The sequence below is a fragment of the Canis lupus genome, chromosome 32, assembly GCF_048164855.1.
Source record: "Canis lupus baileyi chromosome 32, mCanLup2.hap1, whole genome shotgun sequence".
Lineage (NCBI taxonomy): Eukaryota > Metazoa > Chordata > Mammalia > Carnivora > Canidae > Canis > Canis lupus.
In genome coordinates, this window is record NC_132869.1 from 5552188 (window position 1) to 5563883 (window position 11696).

The window sequence follows — 11696 nt, forward strand, 5'->3', positions numbered from 1 at the left end:
GAGAACCAAAGCTGGACATTAGCCCCTTTCCCCCAGGTTGTTGAGAAACCATGTGAGGACAGTACTTTTTTAGAGACTTGAGGAATATCAGAATATCAAAAGACTTGCACAAACTCCACAGAGTACACAGAGCCTGACTTCTGATGCTATTAGGCTATTAGGCACTGACTGGAAGGCTAGCCTGATAGGATAGCTGTGTCCTTCTATAAGCACATTAAAAACAACCCCTGTGATGTTAATGCTGACTATCCTGCAGGGAATCCTTATGAGGAAAATACCAGGATGTTGCCTTCTCCATCCAAAGTGCCATAAGTTATGTGGTATTGGCTTTCTTAAGCAACAAAGCCATTTCCACACCTCCCTCAAAGACCATGTAGTATTCTTTGTTCCTTGGCCTGATGCTGCTTTGTTCAAGACAAGGAGATCATGGCACAGGAGTATACAGCCAGTTGGTATTTCATCTTTGTCCCTTCTTACACCCTTTCCCTGACTTTTTCTCCTGAAGAGAGACCATAAAAATATCATCACTTGGTTATAGAAAAAGCTGTTCCTAATGATGATTGGAAAAACCAACCCACATTGGGTAGCCAGACTGGCAAGTTATTTATCTTATAAGTGTGATCGTCAGTAGTTGCCAACACCTACCTTCTCCATCCCACAAAATTTTATCCACCATTCAGAGGGCCCTAGGCCAGAATATACTAGGCCATTGAAAAAGGCATGTTTTTCTCACGTTCCTTCATTGATCATGTCCTTCCGTGTATTTCAGGATAGCCACCAGAATGAAGAGTTCTTAAATATGATAGAGTCTGGTTCACATGGCCTTAAATTTTCAGACAAGTCTAGTGAGATAATAGTTTGGACCTTCAGCTTTTATTAATCCTGCATTTTGGGAACTCAACTTGAGTGTTCCCTATGCTATGCTGATTCAGAGGCCCATTTCTATATACATTGGTGCATGGAACATGCCTTGTTACCTTTCTGGACTATTTTGACCTTCTGTCTCTAGTGATGAGTGATATTAGGTCTTTCTTGAACAGGTTCACATTACAGCTGGTCAGATTTTGTGCTTTTACCAACTTGAATTTCATGAACTGTATTCCCTGCAATGCTTTTTTTTTTTTTTTTCTTTGCCTTTATCTACCAATGTTTCTAATGCTATTGCCTTTGAATGTATTCAGTGAAGGTGCATGCTTGGTCTGGTCATGTTATAATTGGTGTTTTGGGTCCCACAGTACAGGATAGCTAACAGAGCTTCCTCTTTGAAGCTCCTGGCACTATAGGCAGAAACTCTGCTTCCATACCCCTGAAGTCACTTGCTTGGTCCTATTATCTATACTTCAAAAGCAAGTGACTTATTGACTATGCCCTGGTGATATTACTAGATTATATATTTTGATTTGCTGATATGAATTGGTCACTGTCATTTAAGAGAACTTCTAACTATCACCAATACATATTTAAAACAGAATGATATTTTGTGGGGGCCATTTATTTACTCTTTTGTCTTCATTTTCTAAAAGACTTTATATTTTTAGCATAGTTTTAGATTTACAGCAAAATTGAGAGATGTACAGAGATTTTCCGTATGCCCTTTGTTCCTCCCCAGCCATACATAGTCCCCCATAATCAACATCACTCATCAGAATGACACTTTCCTTTTAATCAGTTTTTTTTTAACTAAAGATTTCCCATTGTAATCCAAAAGAAATCAGTGATAACAGTCAAATCATGTAAATTTTAACCTGTATTTAAGCAAAGTCATCAATTTTTTAAAGCCTTTATTTTTTAGAAGACTTTTAGGTTCACAGCAAAAGTGGAAGTGCAGAGATTTCGCACATCTCCCTGCATCCACACATATACAGCCTCTCCCATTATCAGTGTTCCTCATTAGAGGGTCCATTTTTTACAACTGATGAATCTGCATTTACACATTATAATTACCCAGAGTCCATTGTTTACTATTGGGTCCACCGTTGGTTTACTTTCTATGGATTTGGATAACTGTATAATGACATATCCATCATTATATCATACAGAGTATTTTCACTGCCCTAAAAATCTTCTATGTTCCATCTCTTCATCCTTCCCCCTCCCCACCCCTGGCAACCACTGAGCCTTTACTGTCTCTATAGTTTTGCTTTTCCAGAACATTTACTCATTTTTTAAAGATTTATTTGTTTGAGAGAGAGAAAGAGCATGAGTGGGAGGAGCAGAGGAAGGAGAGAGAGACTCAAGCAGACTGCACAATGAGCATGAAGCCCAATGCAGGGCTCAATCCCACAACCCTGAGATCATGACCTGAGCTAAAATCAAGAATTGGATGCTTAACCAACTGTGCCACCCAGGCACCCCAACATTTATTCATTTTTAAACACGAAAATTAACCCCATTGTTTAGAGTATACACCACAACCTGAACCATTATGAGATCAATTATATTGAGATACCAATTAATTGCTTGCATGACTTTTTTAGTTAAAAATATGACCTACCCCAAAAAAACAAATAATCCAGTTTAAAAAAAGGGCAGAAGATATGAATAGATATTTTCCCTAAGAAGACCTACAGATGGCTAATAGACAGATGGAAAGATGCTCAATGTCACTCATCAGGGAAATAAAAATCAAAACTATAATGAGATATCACTTCACACCTATCAGAGTAGCTAAAATTAACAACACAGGAAACAGCAAGTATCAGTGAGGGTGAGGAGAAAGGGGAACCCTTCTACACTATTGCTGATGGGAATGCAAACTGGTTCAGACACTCTGGAGAACAGTATGGAAGGTCCTCAAAAAGTTAAAAAAGAAAAGTATCCTACAATCCATCAATTGCACTACTAGGTATTTACCCAAAGGAAACAAAAATGCTGATTTGAAGTATATCTCAACCCGATGTTTATAGCAGAATTATCAACAATAGCCAGACCATGGAAAGAGCCCAAGTGTCCAACAACTGATGAATAGATAAAGATGTGGACTATTACTCAGCCAAAATAAAAGAAAAAAAAAAAGAATGAAATCTTACCATTTGCAACGTTGATCGAGCTGGAGAGTATTATGCTAAGCGAAATAAGTTGGCCAGAGAAAGACAAATACCACATGATTTCACTTCTATGTGGAATTTAAGAAACAAAACAAATGAACATGAGGTGAAAAAAGAGAGGCAAATCAAGAAACAGACCCTTAACTATAGAGAACAAACTGATGGTTACCAGAGGGGAGGTGAGAGGAGAAATGGGTTAAATGGGTGATAGGGATTACAGAGGGCACTTATGATGAGCACTGGGTGTTGTATGTAGGTGACAAATCACTAAATTCTACACTTGAAACTGAAAAATAAGATAATAAAATTATCTCTTTTTTAAAAGAATTCATTCATGAGAGACACAGAGAGAGAGGCAGAGACATAGGCAGAGGTAGAAGCAGGCTCTATGCAGGGAGCCCGATGTGGGACTGGATGACCTAAGCCAAAGGCAGATGCTCAACCGCTGAGCCACCCAGGCATCCCGATAATAAAATCATCTTTCAAATAAAAAGAAAAGTATGTGTATATATGTATATATGTATGTGTATATATACATACACATACACACACATATATTTATATATACACACACACTCCTAACCTCATACTTTTTATTCAAAAGATGATAAGTTGACAGTCTTATTACAATTCAGTTATTTGGAATGGGAAAGAAAGAAAAAGGGAAAGAGCAGATGATTTAAAACATACACACACATACAAATACCCCAAACAAAACAATAGAACATTAATTGCAGTCACAGAATTAAACTGGGAGGAACATTAGGCAGAGTGTAATCAGATGGATCCATTTCATTTTCATTTTAGGGTTATTAAAAATTAAAAGAACACAAATCTAAATTGGAGAGCAGAATAGAACTGAAATCAGGAGGATCAAGCAAAATTCCAAGCAAGATCTTAAAAAAAAAAAAAAAAAAAAAAGAACCATAATGAAATGTGAGATAACTCCTGAGTGTATGAGAGAGAAGTGAGTGGGTGGCCCAGTGGGCTCTTATGCTTCCCCACAGTTTAGCTCATCTGGATCTTTCTCCACAGTTCTTGTCTGTATTTGTCAGTTACTGTTGATCTCACCACCTTAGAACATGTCTGGAAGGTAACAAGCAGGGGAGAGTGCTAGAACTGGCCATGTTTTGATTTTTAAAGAGTTGATATTTTATTAGAGCCCCAAAGCTGGAATCTGGTATCTGGCATCTGGCTATCACAAGAATCATCCTTATAAGAGGCATTGTCCTCTTACTCTGTTGTCCAGCTCCGAGATGTCCCTGGACAGTTCTTTAGGAAGAAGACTTCTATTGGCTCTCATTCTCCTGGAGACAAAGGTGTTTTTTTTTTTCTTCCCCTGCCCCGCCACCCACCAGAGATTTTGATGGGTTCCGTTGAAGCCCATACACTGGAATTTTCCAACTTTTTTAGACAGAGCTCTTTTTGTCCCATTGAAGGCATACACGAAACTCCAATATACAAAACAGAAAAAAATGAAGTTTTTCTAGCTGAAGCAGAGTTGCAGATGTTGGGATCTAGAGGATCCCCTAACCCTTCCTCCTCTCCCTGAGGCACCTTTGCTGAATGCTAAGGCTCTTTGGAAGACAATTTGAAAACATTGCTCTGAAGTATTGGTTTTCCCATAGTGACCAGGAATATAAAACACCCTGAACAGTCTAACTACCCCACCTCCAAGATATTGCACTTGGCTCTTGATTGGCAGATGTGCTCAATTCCGATGGTCACAAAATAAAAGCACTTCTCGCATTCTACACTTCATGATAATTTCAATATTTTCTGCCTTGTATTCTATGAACCAATGAAATGCTAGATATCAAAAAAATAAAGACATTGTCCTCCTTCAGTCTTATGGATCGCTGGGTTCTGACTTGGTCTGATTTCGCTGTGGGCATATAAACCAGCCTATAGAGACCCCCACGTATCTCAGTTTTAAACTCTCCCAGAAAAGGAGTTTGCAATAGTGGGGAACCCAAGGCAGTGAATGGAAAGGCATGCCACTCTTTATTGCAGTTCACATAGCTGCCTTGTGACCCTAGATCTCTGATGGGTTAAAAAGAAGAAGAAGGTGAAGAAGAATTAGAAGTATAATGTTGTAGATTATCCATCTCTTGTCAGTGCTAGGAGGCAATGATGTTGTATGACACTTCTACGTTCTAAGCAGAAGCAGATCCCCTCCCCAGATAGTTCTAATATGAAACCAAGGTTGCAGATCACATCTATAGCATAAGGACTAAGCAGGAGCATCAGAAGACACATGTCCCAGTCCCATCTCATACTTGCATTTTTCCTCAAGTATTTTTTGGCAGCATTTGAAATTTACCAGGATCTTTAATAACTCTCAAGGGCTTCTTTGTAATGAGAAAGAAGAAAAGATAGAGGTTTTATTTTTTTAATATTTTATTTAAATTCAATTAGCCAACATAGAGTACATCATTAGTTTCAGATGTAGTGTTTAATCATTTATCATTTGTGTATAACACCCAGTGCTCACCACATCACGTGCCCTCCTTAATGCCTATCACTCAATTATCCCATCCCCTCCACACCCCTCCCCTCCAGCAACTCTGAGTTTATTTCCTTTAGTTAAGAGTCTCATGGTTTTTCTCCCTCTCTGATGACTTAGGTAGGAGTTTTAATAGTCCATTTTACTGAGGCATTTATGAGTTGAGAATAGTTATTTTCTTTCTCTAAACTTACTTGTATTTTCTCCTTATTTCAGGTTTGTTTTTTGTTTTTTTTGTTTGTTTGTTTGTTTGTTTTTTGTTTTTATTTTGGTGGTGGGGTGGTGCCGTGGAACTTCGAAATCAAGCCTAGGTATTTGCCTATGAGTAATCATGAGCAACTGTGATTTTTCTAGAGTAAATATTTAGACCAGAAACAACAATAACCAACATCTAGGCTAGAACCAAAAATAAGTCCATACACAATAGAGCAGGGGTGTGGGTGTTGAGCACACACAGTGAGTGAGCAGGTATGTGGCTACCAACTATCTAATCAGTTCTCTTTAGCTAAGGCAGCAAAGTTCTTACCTCCTAAGTGAGAGAAGTAAAGTCCAGACTCAAAAAAAGTTTTATTAAGCTCTCTAAGCCTTAGTCTTCTTTTGGGCAATGTCACGTGGATACTTTTAGGAATCCTGGAATGTATACATAAGTTGACATGTATAAATATTTAGCACATTTGGGTGGCCTTGAACACCCTTTCTTTTTGCTTATTCAGGAGTCAATCAGCTAATCAGTAAGCAGAACTAGATTTTTCAACATTTTTACACCCCCACCCCCACCCCAAGATAAATGTAAAGGCTAATTATTCTGTAATTCTGGGTATTTACTAAACATTTAGACTTGTTGAAAGTGGGAGAGGGGGCACTACCAATGCATATCATTCATTTGTCACGTTAGGTATTTGCTAACAACTGACTTGTTTATGGCACAGCGCTTGATGTAGGAAGGGGAGGAAACCCAGATATGCACAAGGCATTATCATTGTCCTCAAGTGGTTCCCGTGGCTTAAGGGAAATCAGACATCTAGATAGTCCTAAAATGAAAAGCCCTAAGTGCCTGAAGAGAGATGCAAAGTGCTCTTTCACTTGAGAAAATAGCAGTTACTTCTGGCTAAGAGAGATGAAGGAAGCTTTCATGCCTTTGGCACTTAAGCCAAGAGCTGAATAATGGGAAGACTCTAAACTCATGAAAATGAGTGAGAAAGTCATCGAGGGCAACATGCCGAGATGAGAAAAGCCTTGGTGCAAGGAGCAGCAAGTTGTTTGCCTGCGACAGGAGCACATGAGTGAGGGGAAGGGAAGGGATATTTGATAAGTAATCATACACAATATGTTCTGTACTGTTCACAGCAGTGGTGTTAAGTAGGTGTGGTATTATTCCCCCTTTCAAACAGTTGAGACTCCAAGGGTTAAGTAATTTGTCCAAGGACAATATCAAACCAGATGCATGTCTAAAAACATAAGCTAGGGGTATCTGGGGGGCTCAGTGGTTGAGCGTCTGCCTTTGGCTCAGGGTGTGATCCCGGGGTCCTGGGATCAAGTCCTGCATCAGGCTCCCCGCAGGGAGCCTGCTTCTCCTTCTGCCTGTTCTCTGTGTCTCTCATGGATAAATAAATAAATAAAATCTTTAAAAAAGAAAAGAAAATGTAAGCTAGATAAGTAAGCAAAGTTTAGAACAGGGGGACCTTTGATTGCCAGTGTGGGGACTTTGAATCCTATACAGTAGTTCAAGGATTAGCAAACTTTGGCCTGTGAGCCAAATTTAGCTCACTACCAGTTTTTGTAAATGAAGTTTGTTAGAACACAGCATTGCACTGCTCTTGATTCATGTTTTTTTGTTTTGTTTTGTTTTTATAATTCCTTCCACACCTCAACAGCAGAATTGAGTAACCGCAGAGATCAGATACCCAAAAGGGGAGAAGGAATGGGGGGATGGACAAAATGGGTGAATGGGTGTAGGAGATAGACTTCCAATTATGAAGTGAATAGGTTATCGGAATAAAAGGCACAGCATCAGGAATATATATATGCTTTGCGATAGCATCCTCTGATGACGGATGGTAGCTACACTTGCTGGGAGTACAGCATGATGTATACTCTGTACAGTATATGTGTCCATACATAGAGATATTGAAGCACTGTTGTACACCTGAAATTCATGTACCATTGTGCTTCAACTATATCTAATAAATAACAAAAAAATACTTAGGAAAAAATTATAGGAAATCAGTATTAATTCCCATTCCTGGGACGCCTGGGTGGCTCAGCAGTTGAGTGTCTGTCTGCCTTAGGCTCAGGATGTGACATCCTGGCAGGTCCTTGTGGGGAGCCTGCTTCTCCCTCTGCTTATGTCTCTGCCTCTCTCTCTGAGTATCTCTCATGAATAAATAAATTAAATCTTTGAAAAAAAAATCCCATTCCCAATCTTTCAGCTATTGGAAAAAGATCTAACTGATCTACATTATTTTCCCTTTTATAGATCAACTTTAAAACTGGATGGACTATATTTTTAAGACAATATACCCTTACCATCAACAACTTGATGACATTTATATATCTTAAATATATAGCTTGTATAGCCCAAATGATCCATCTTGGAATTGTCTGTGATATCACTGCAATTCAGATATTAAAGAAAAAATATCTTGTCCTACAAAAAAGACATTTAGAATATTTACTATTTGGCCCATTGCAGAAAACCTTTGCTAACCCCAGCTCTAGTTGATTGAGAATCACTACGAGTAACATGGAAGTACAAGGTGAAGCAGTGAGTGCTGATATGGAGCTATAGCAAGTCACCCAAAAGAGCCAGCTAAGATCATTAATAAAGGTGGCTAAACTAAACGCCAAATTTTCAGTGTAGATAAAACAGTCTTCTGTTGGAAAATCATGCTATCTAAGACTGTCATAGCTTCAGAGGAAAAGTCAGTGCCTGGCTTCAAAGGAGAAACTGACTCTTTTGTTAGGGGCTAATGCCCCTGGTGACTTGAAGCTGAAGCCAATGTTCACTTACCATTCTGAAAATCCTAGGACCTGTAAGAACTATGCTATATCTACTCTCCCTGTGCTCTGTAAATAGAACAACAAAGCCTGAATGACAGCATATCTGTTTACAACATGGTTTACCAATATTTTAAGCCTGCTGTTGAGAACTGTTTAGAAAAAAAAGATTCCTTTCAAAATATGACTGCTCATTGACAATGTACCTGGTCACCCAAGGGTTTGATCCTTTGGATGATTCTCTTCTTGTGTGGGCATAGTCATAGTTATTGCTGCAAATGGAAATGTGTAGAAATAGTCAGTGGTGTATACACTTAGACCTGTATCCTGGCAGCTCTGAAGATGTATATCTTAGGTTATATCAACCATTATTCATCTTTGTCTCATTCTTATTTCTTTTCTGATGCACAAGTTAGCACGTTGAATTCATCATGACTTACTTGTGCTTGTAGGCAGGGAGATTGAATTACTAATAAGCATATGTTTTAAGTAAATTGTGTAAAATTAGCTAAGTGAAGAAGTAAGTGGGTAATTGCACTGCACCTGAAGCTGCACTAGAGATAGCCTCAGTCTAACTATTGAGATAGCCTCAGTCTAACTATTGAATGTGCAAATATGATGACATAATTCATGTACTATGAAGTTCACCTTTTTAAAGTGTGCAGTCTAGTGGTTTTTAGCATATTCACCAGGATGTGCCACCATCACTACTTAATTCTAGGAGAAACTCTTTTACCCATTAGCAGGCATTCCCTTCCCTCCTCTCCCCCAGCCCAGCCCCAGGTTGCTCATCTAGTTTCAATCTTGGTAGATTTGCCTATTCTGGACATTTCATACAAATGGAATCATATGATATGTAGATTTTTGAGGCTCTTCCATGCTATAGCATGTACCATCACTTCATTCTTTTTCATGGCCCAGAACTATTCCACTGTGGGTAAACCACTTTTTGTTTATCCTTTTGGCTATTTGTACTAGGCAATTATGAATAATGTTGCCATAAACATTTATATGAAAATTTTTGTATGAACATATATTTTCATTCATATATATATATACACACACACACACACATACATACATACATACATACCTAACCTGTAGATATAGATATAGATATATTGCTGGGTCATATGATAACTATGCTTAACATTTTTGAAACTGCCAAAGTGACTACACCATTTTAGAATCCCATCAGCAATGTATGAGGATTCCAATTTTATCTACATCTGTACCTATGACACTTATTACTATCTTTCTTTTTAATTCTAGAATCCTAGTAGATATGCAGTGTTATCTTGGGGCTTTGATCAGCATTGCCCTGGTAACTAATGATGTTGAGTGTCTATTCATAGGCTTATCAGCCCTTTGTATGTCATCTTTGGCCTATTTTCTCAGTGGGCAGTTTGTCTTTTTATTTGAATTATAAGAGTTCTTCATATATTCTGAATACAAGTCCCTTACTAGATATATGATTTACAGATATTTTCTTCCATCTTGTAGGTTGCCTTTTCACTTGGCATGAATCAGTATATTTTAGAATTTGTAGTTTTCATGTTTCCTCAAAACTGCAGTTTTCAAAATTGGCTATGTATTATCTGCTGAATGGATCCCAAGCCAGAGTGCCTTGAAGTGTTCACTGAGAGTCAGTTAGGTGCACCTAGCATTCCATAGATCAGAAGAAGCTCCTGCATTGGTCACTGAAGTCACCTAAATGAGCCTCTCAGCCAGTGAAGGAAATTCAGTTTTGATAACCTAGAAACATCCCTTCGCACCTGATTAGAGTTCGTATTTGATCATGAAAGACTTGAGAACCCATTCCTTAGATCTCCAGACTGCCAATTGATTCATTTAAAAGCATTTGGATACCTGTTTAACCTAACCTCTTACTTTTTTTTTCCCCTCTCTCCTGCTCCTTCCCCCTCCCACTCCCTGTTTCGATTGATTTTCAGATTGAAAATGGCTCAGGAATCAGTGAGCAAGCTGACATCAGAGAAGAAAGTGGAGACAAAGAAAATCAATCCCACGGCTAGTCTGGTGAGACGCATGTTTCAACATAACCTCAAGAGTTTTCCTTATAACTGGGGTGCATCTAGGAGTGTGTCTGAATTTAAAGGATAAAACCCAAAAGAATGAGTAGTATCCAGATTCTCAGTTCCCATCCCAGAGTAGCATAGGTAAGAAGGGAGTGAGGAACAAAACATAACTTCCAGTATTCTCCCAGCAGACCCAACAAACATCATTTCCTGATCAAGCAAATGTAGTCACTTGCCATGCCACACCCTTTCACACCCCAGGTCATCCCCTTTTCTCAAAGTGCCTTTTTCTGACATGTTTGAGCATTTAAGAAAGGGGTAGAGATGATACTCTTTAGATAATTGGGAAAACCAAGATGCAAAAAGATACAGCCAACCTAGGATCATTTCACAAGTGAATAGCAGAAACCAGGCCCAGACTCTTGGTCCCCTGACATCTCTCCATGGGCTAGAAACCTGGAGGTTAGTCTGTCTTCCCAGGTGGGAGTGGGAGGGAGAATTGTCCTCCATGGTCTCATTCAGAAAGGTTTCCAATGAAGCTTGACCTCTACGGTAGTTAGAGACCATCGTTGGAATAGCTAAATGGTTAGGAACCCAAGGTGTTGGGGTTCAAATCCCAGCTCAGCTGCTTACTAGTTGTAAAACCTTACTGAAATTACTTTGCTTCATTTTGGAAAAGAGAAGTAATACTACCTTTGCTTTAGGATTATTTTGAGGAAACAGACATATGAAGTGGCTGGCATATAATAAGAGCTTAAAAATGTTAGCTGTTTTTCTTGTTATTATGAATTTAGGCAGCATTAGTTGGCCCTGCCTGGAGAATAGCAATGAGTGGTAAGTGGGAGTATCACTCTCCTCACTTTGATTTTCAGACCCTACCTCCCCTGTGCTCTAGTATCCCACAGCTACTTACTTTTTATCCTTTTGAGTTCTAAGTACCATTTGACAGATTCTTTTAAACTTTTTGACCATCTAAGTGAGGTTTAAGTTGTGAAGTGAGTTTTTTTTTCTGTTGGTTGGTTATGGTGTCTCTCATCCTAGAAGCCCCATCAGCAGCTAAATGAATGTTGAGTGAGAGATGGAGAAGCCAGGGTCATATGGCTTGAGCAG

General features: G+C 38.8%; 1 protein-coding gene across 21 annotated transcripts in view; it reads left to right on the forward strand.

Annotated features, from left to right (window-relative positions):
* Window positions 1-11696, forward strand: part of FMN1 (formin 1) — a 433864-nt gene that overhangs the window by 390258 nt on the left and 31910 nt on the right. For all 21 annotated transcript variants that reach the window (XR_012022366.1, XR_012022361.1, XR_012022362.1 and 18 more), the window contains one exon: window positions 10503-10587. Coding sequence is in view for 11 of the 21 variants with exons in the window: in XM_072808314.1 (XP_072664415.1) it covers window positions 10503-10587 (85 nt within the window). In the remaining 10 variants the exon portion in view is untranslated. The remainder of the gene's footprint in view (window positions 1-10502; window positions 10588-11696) is intronic.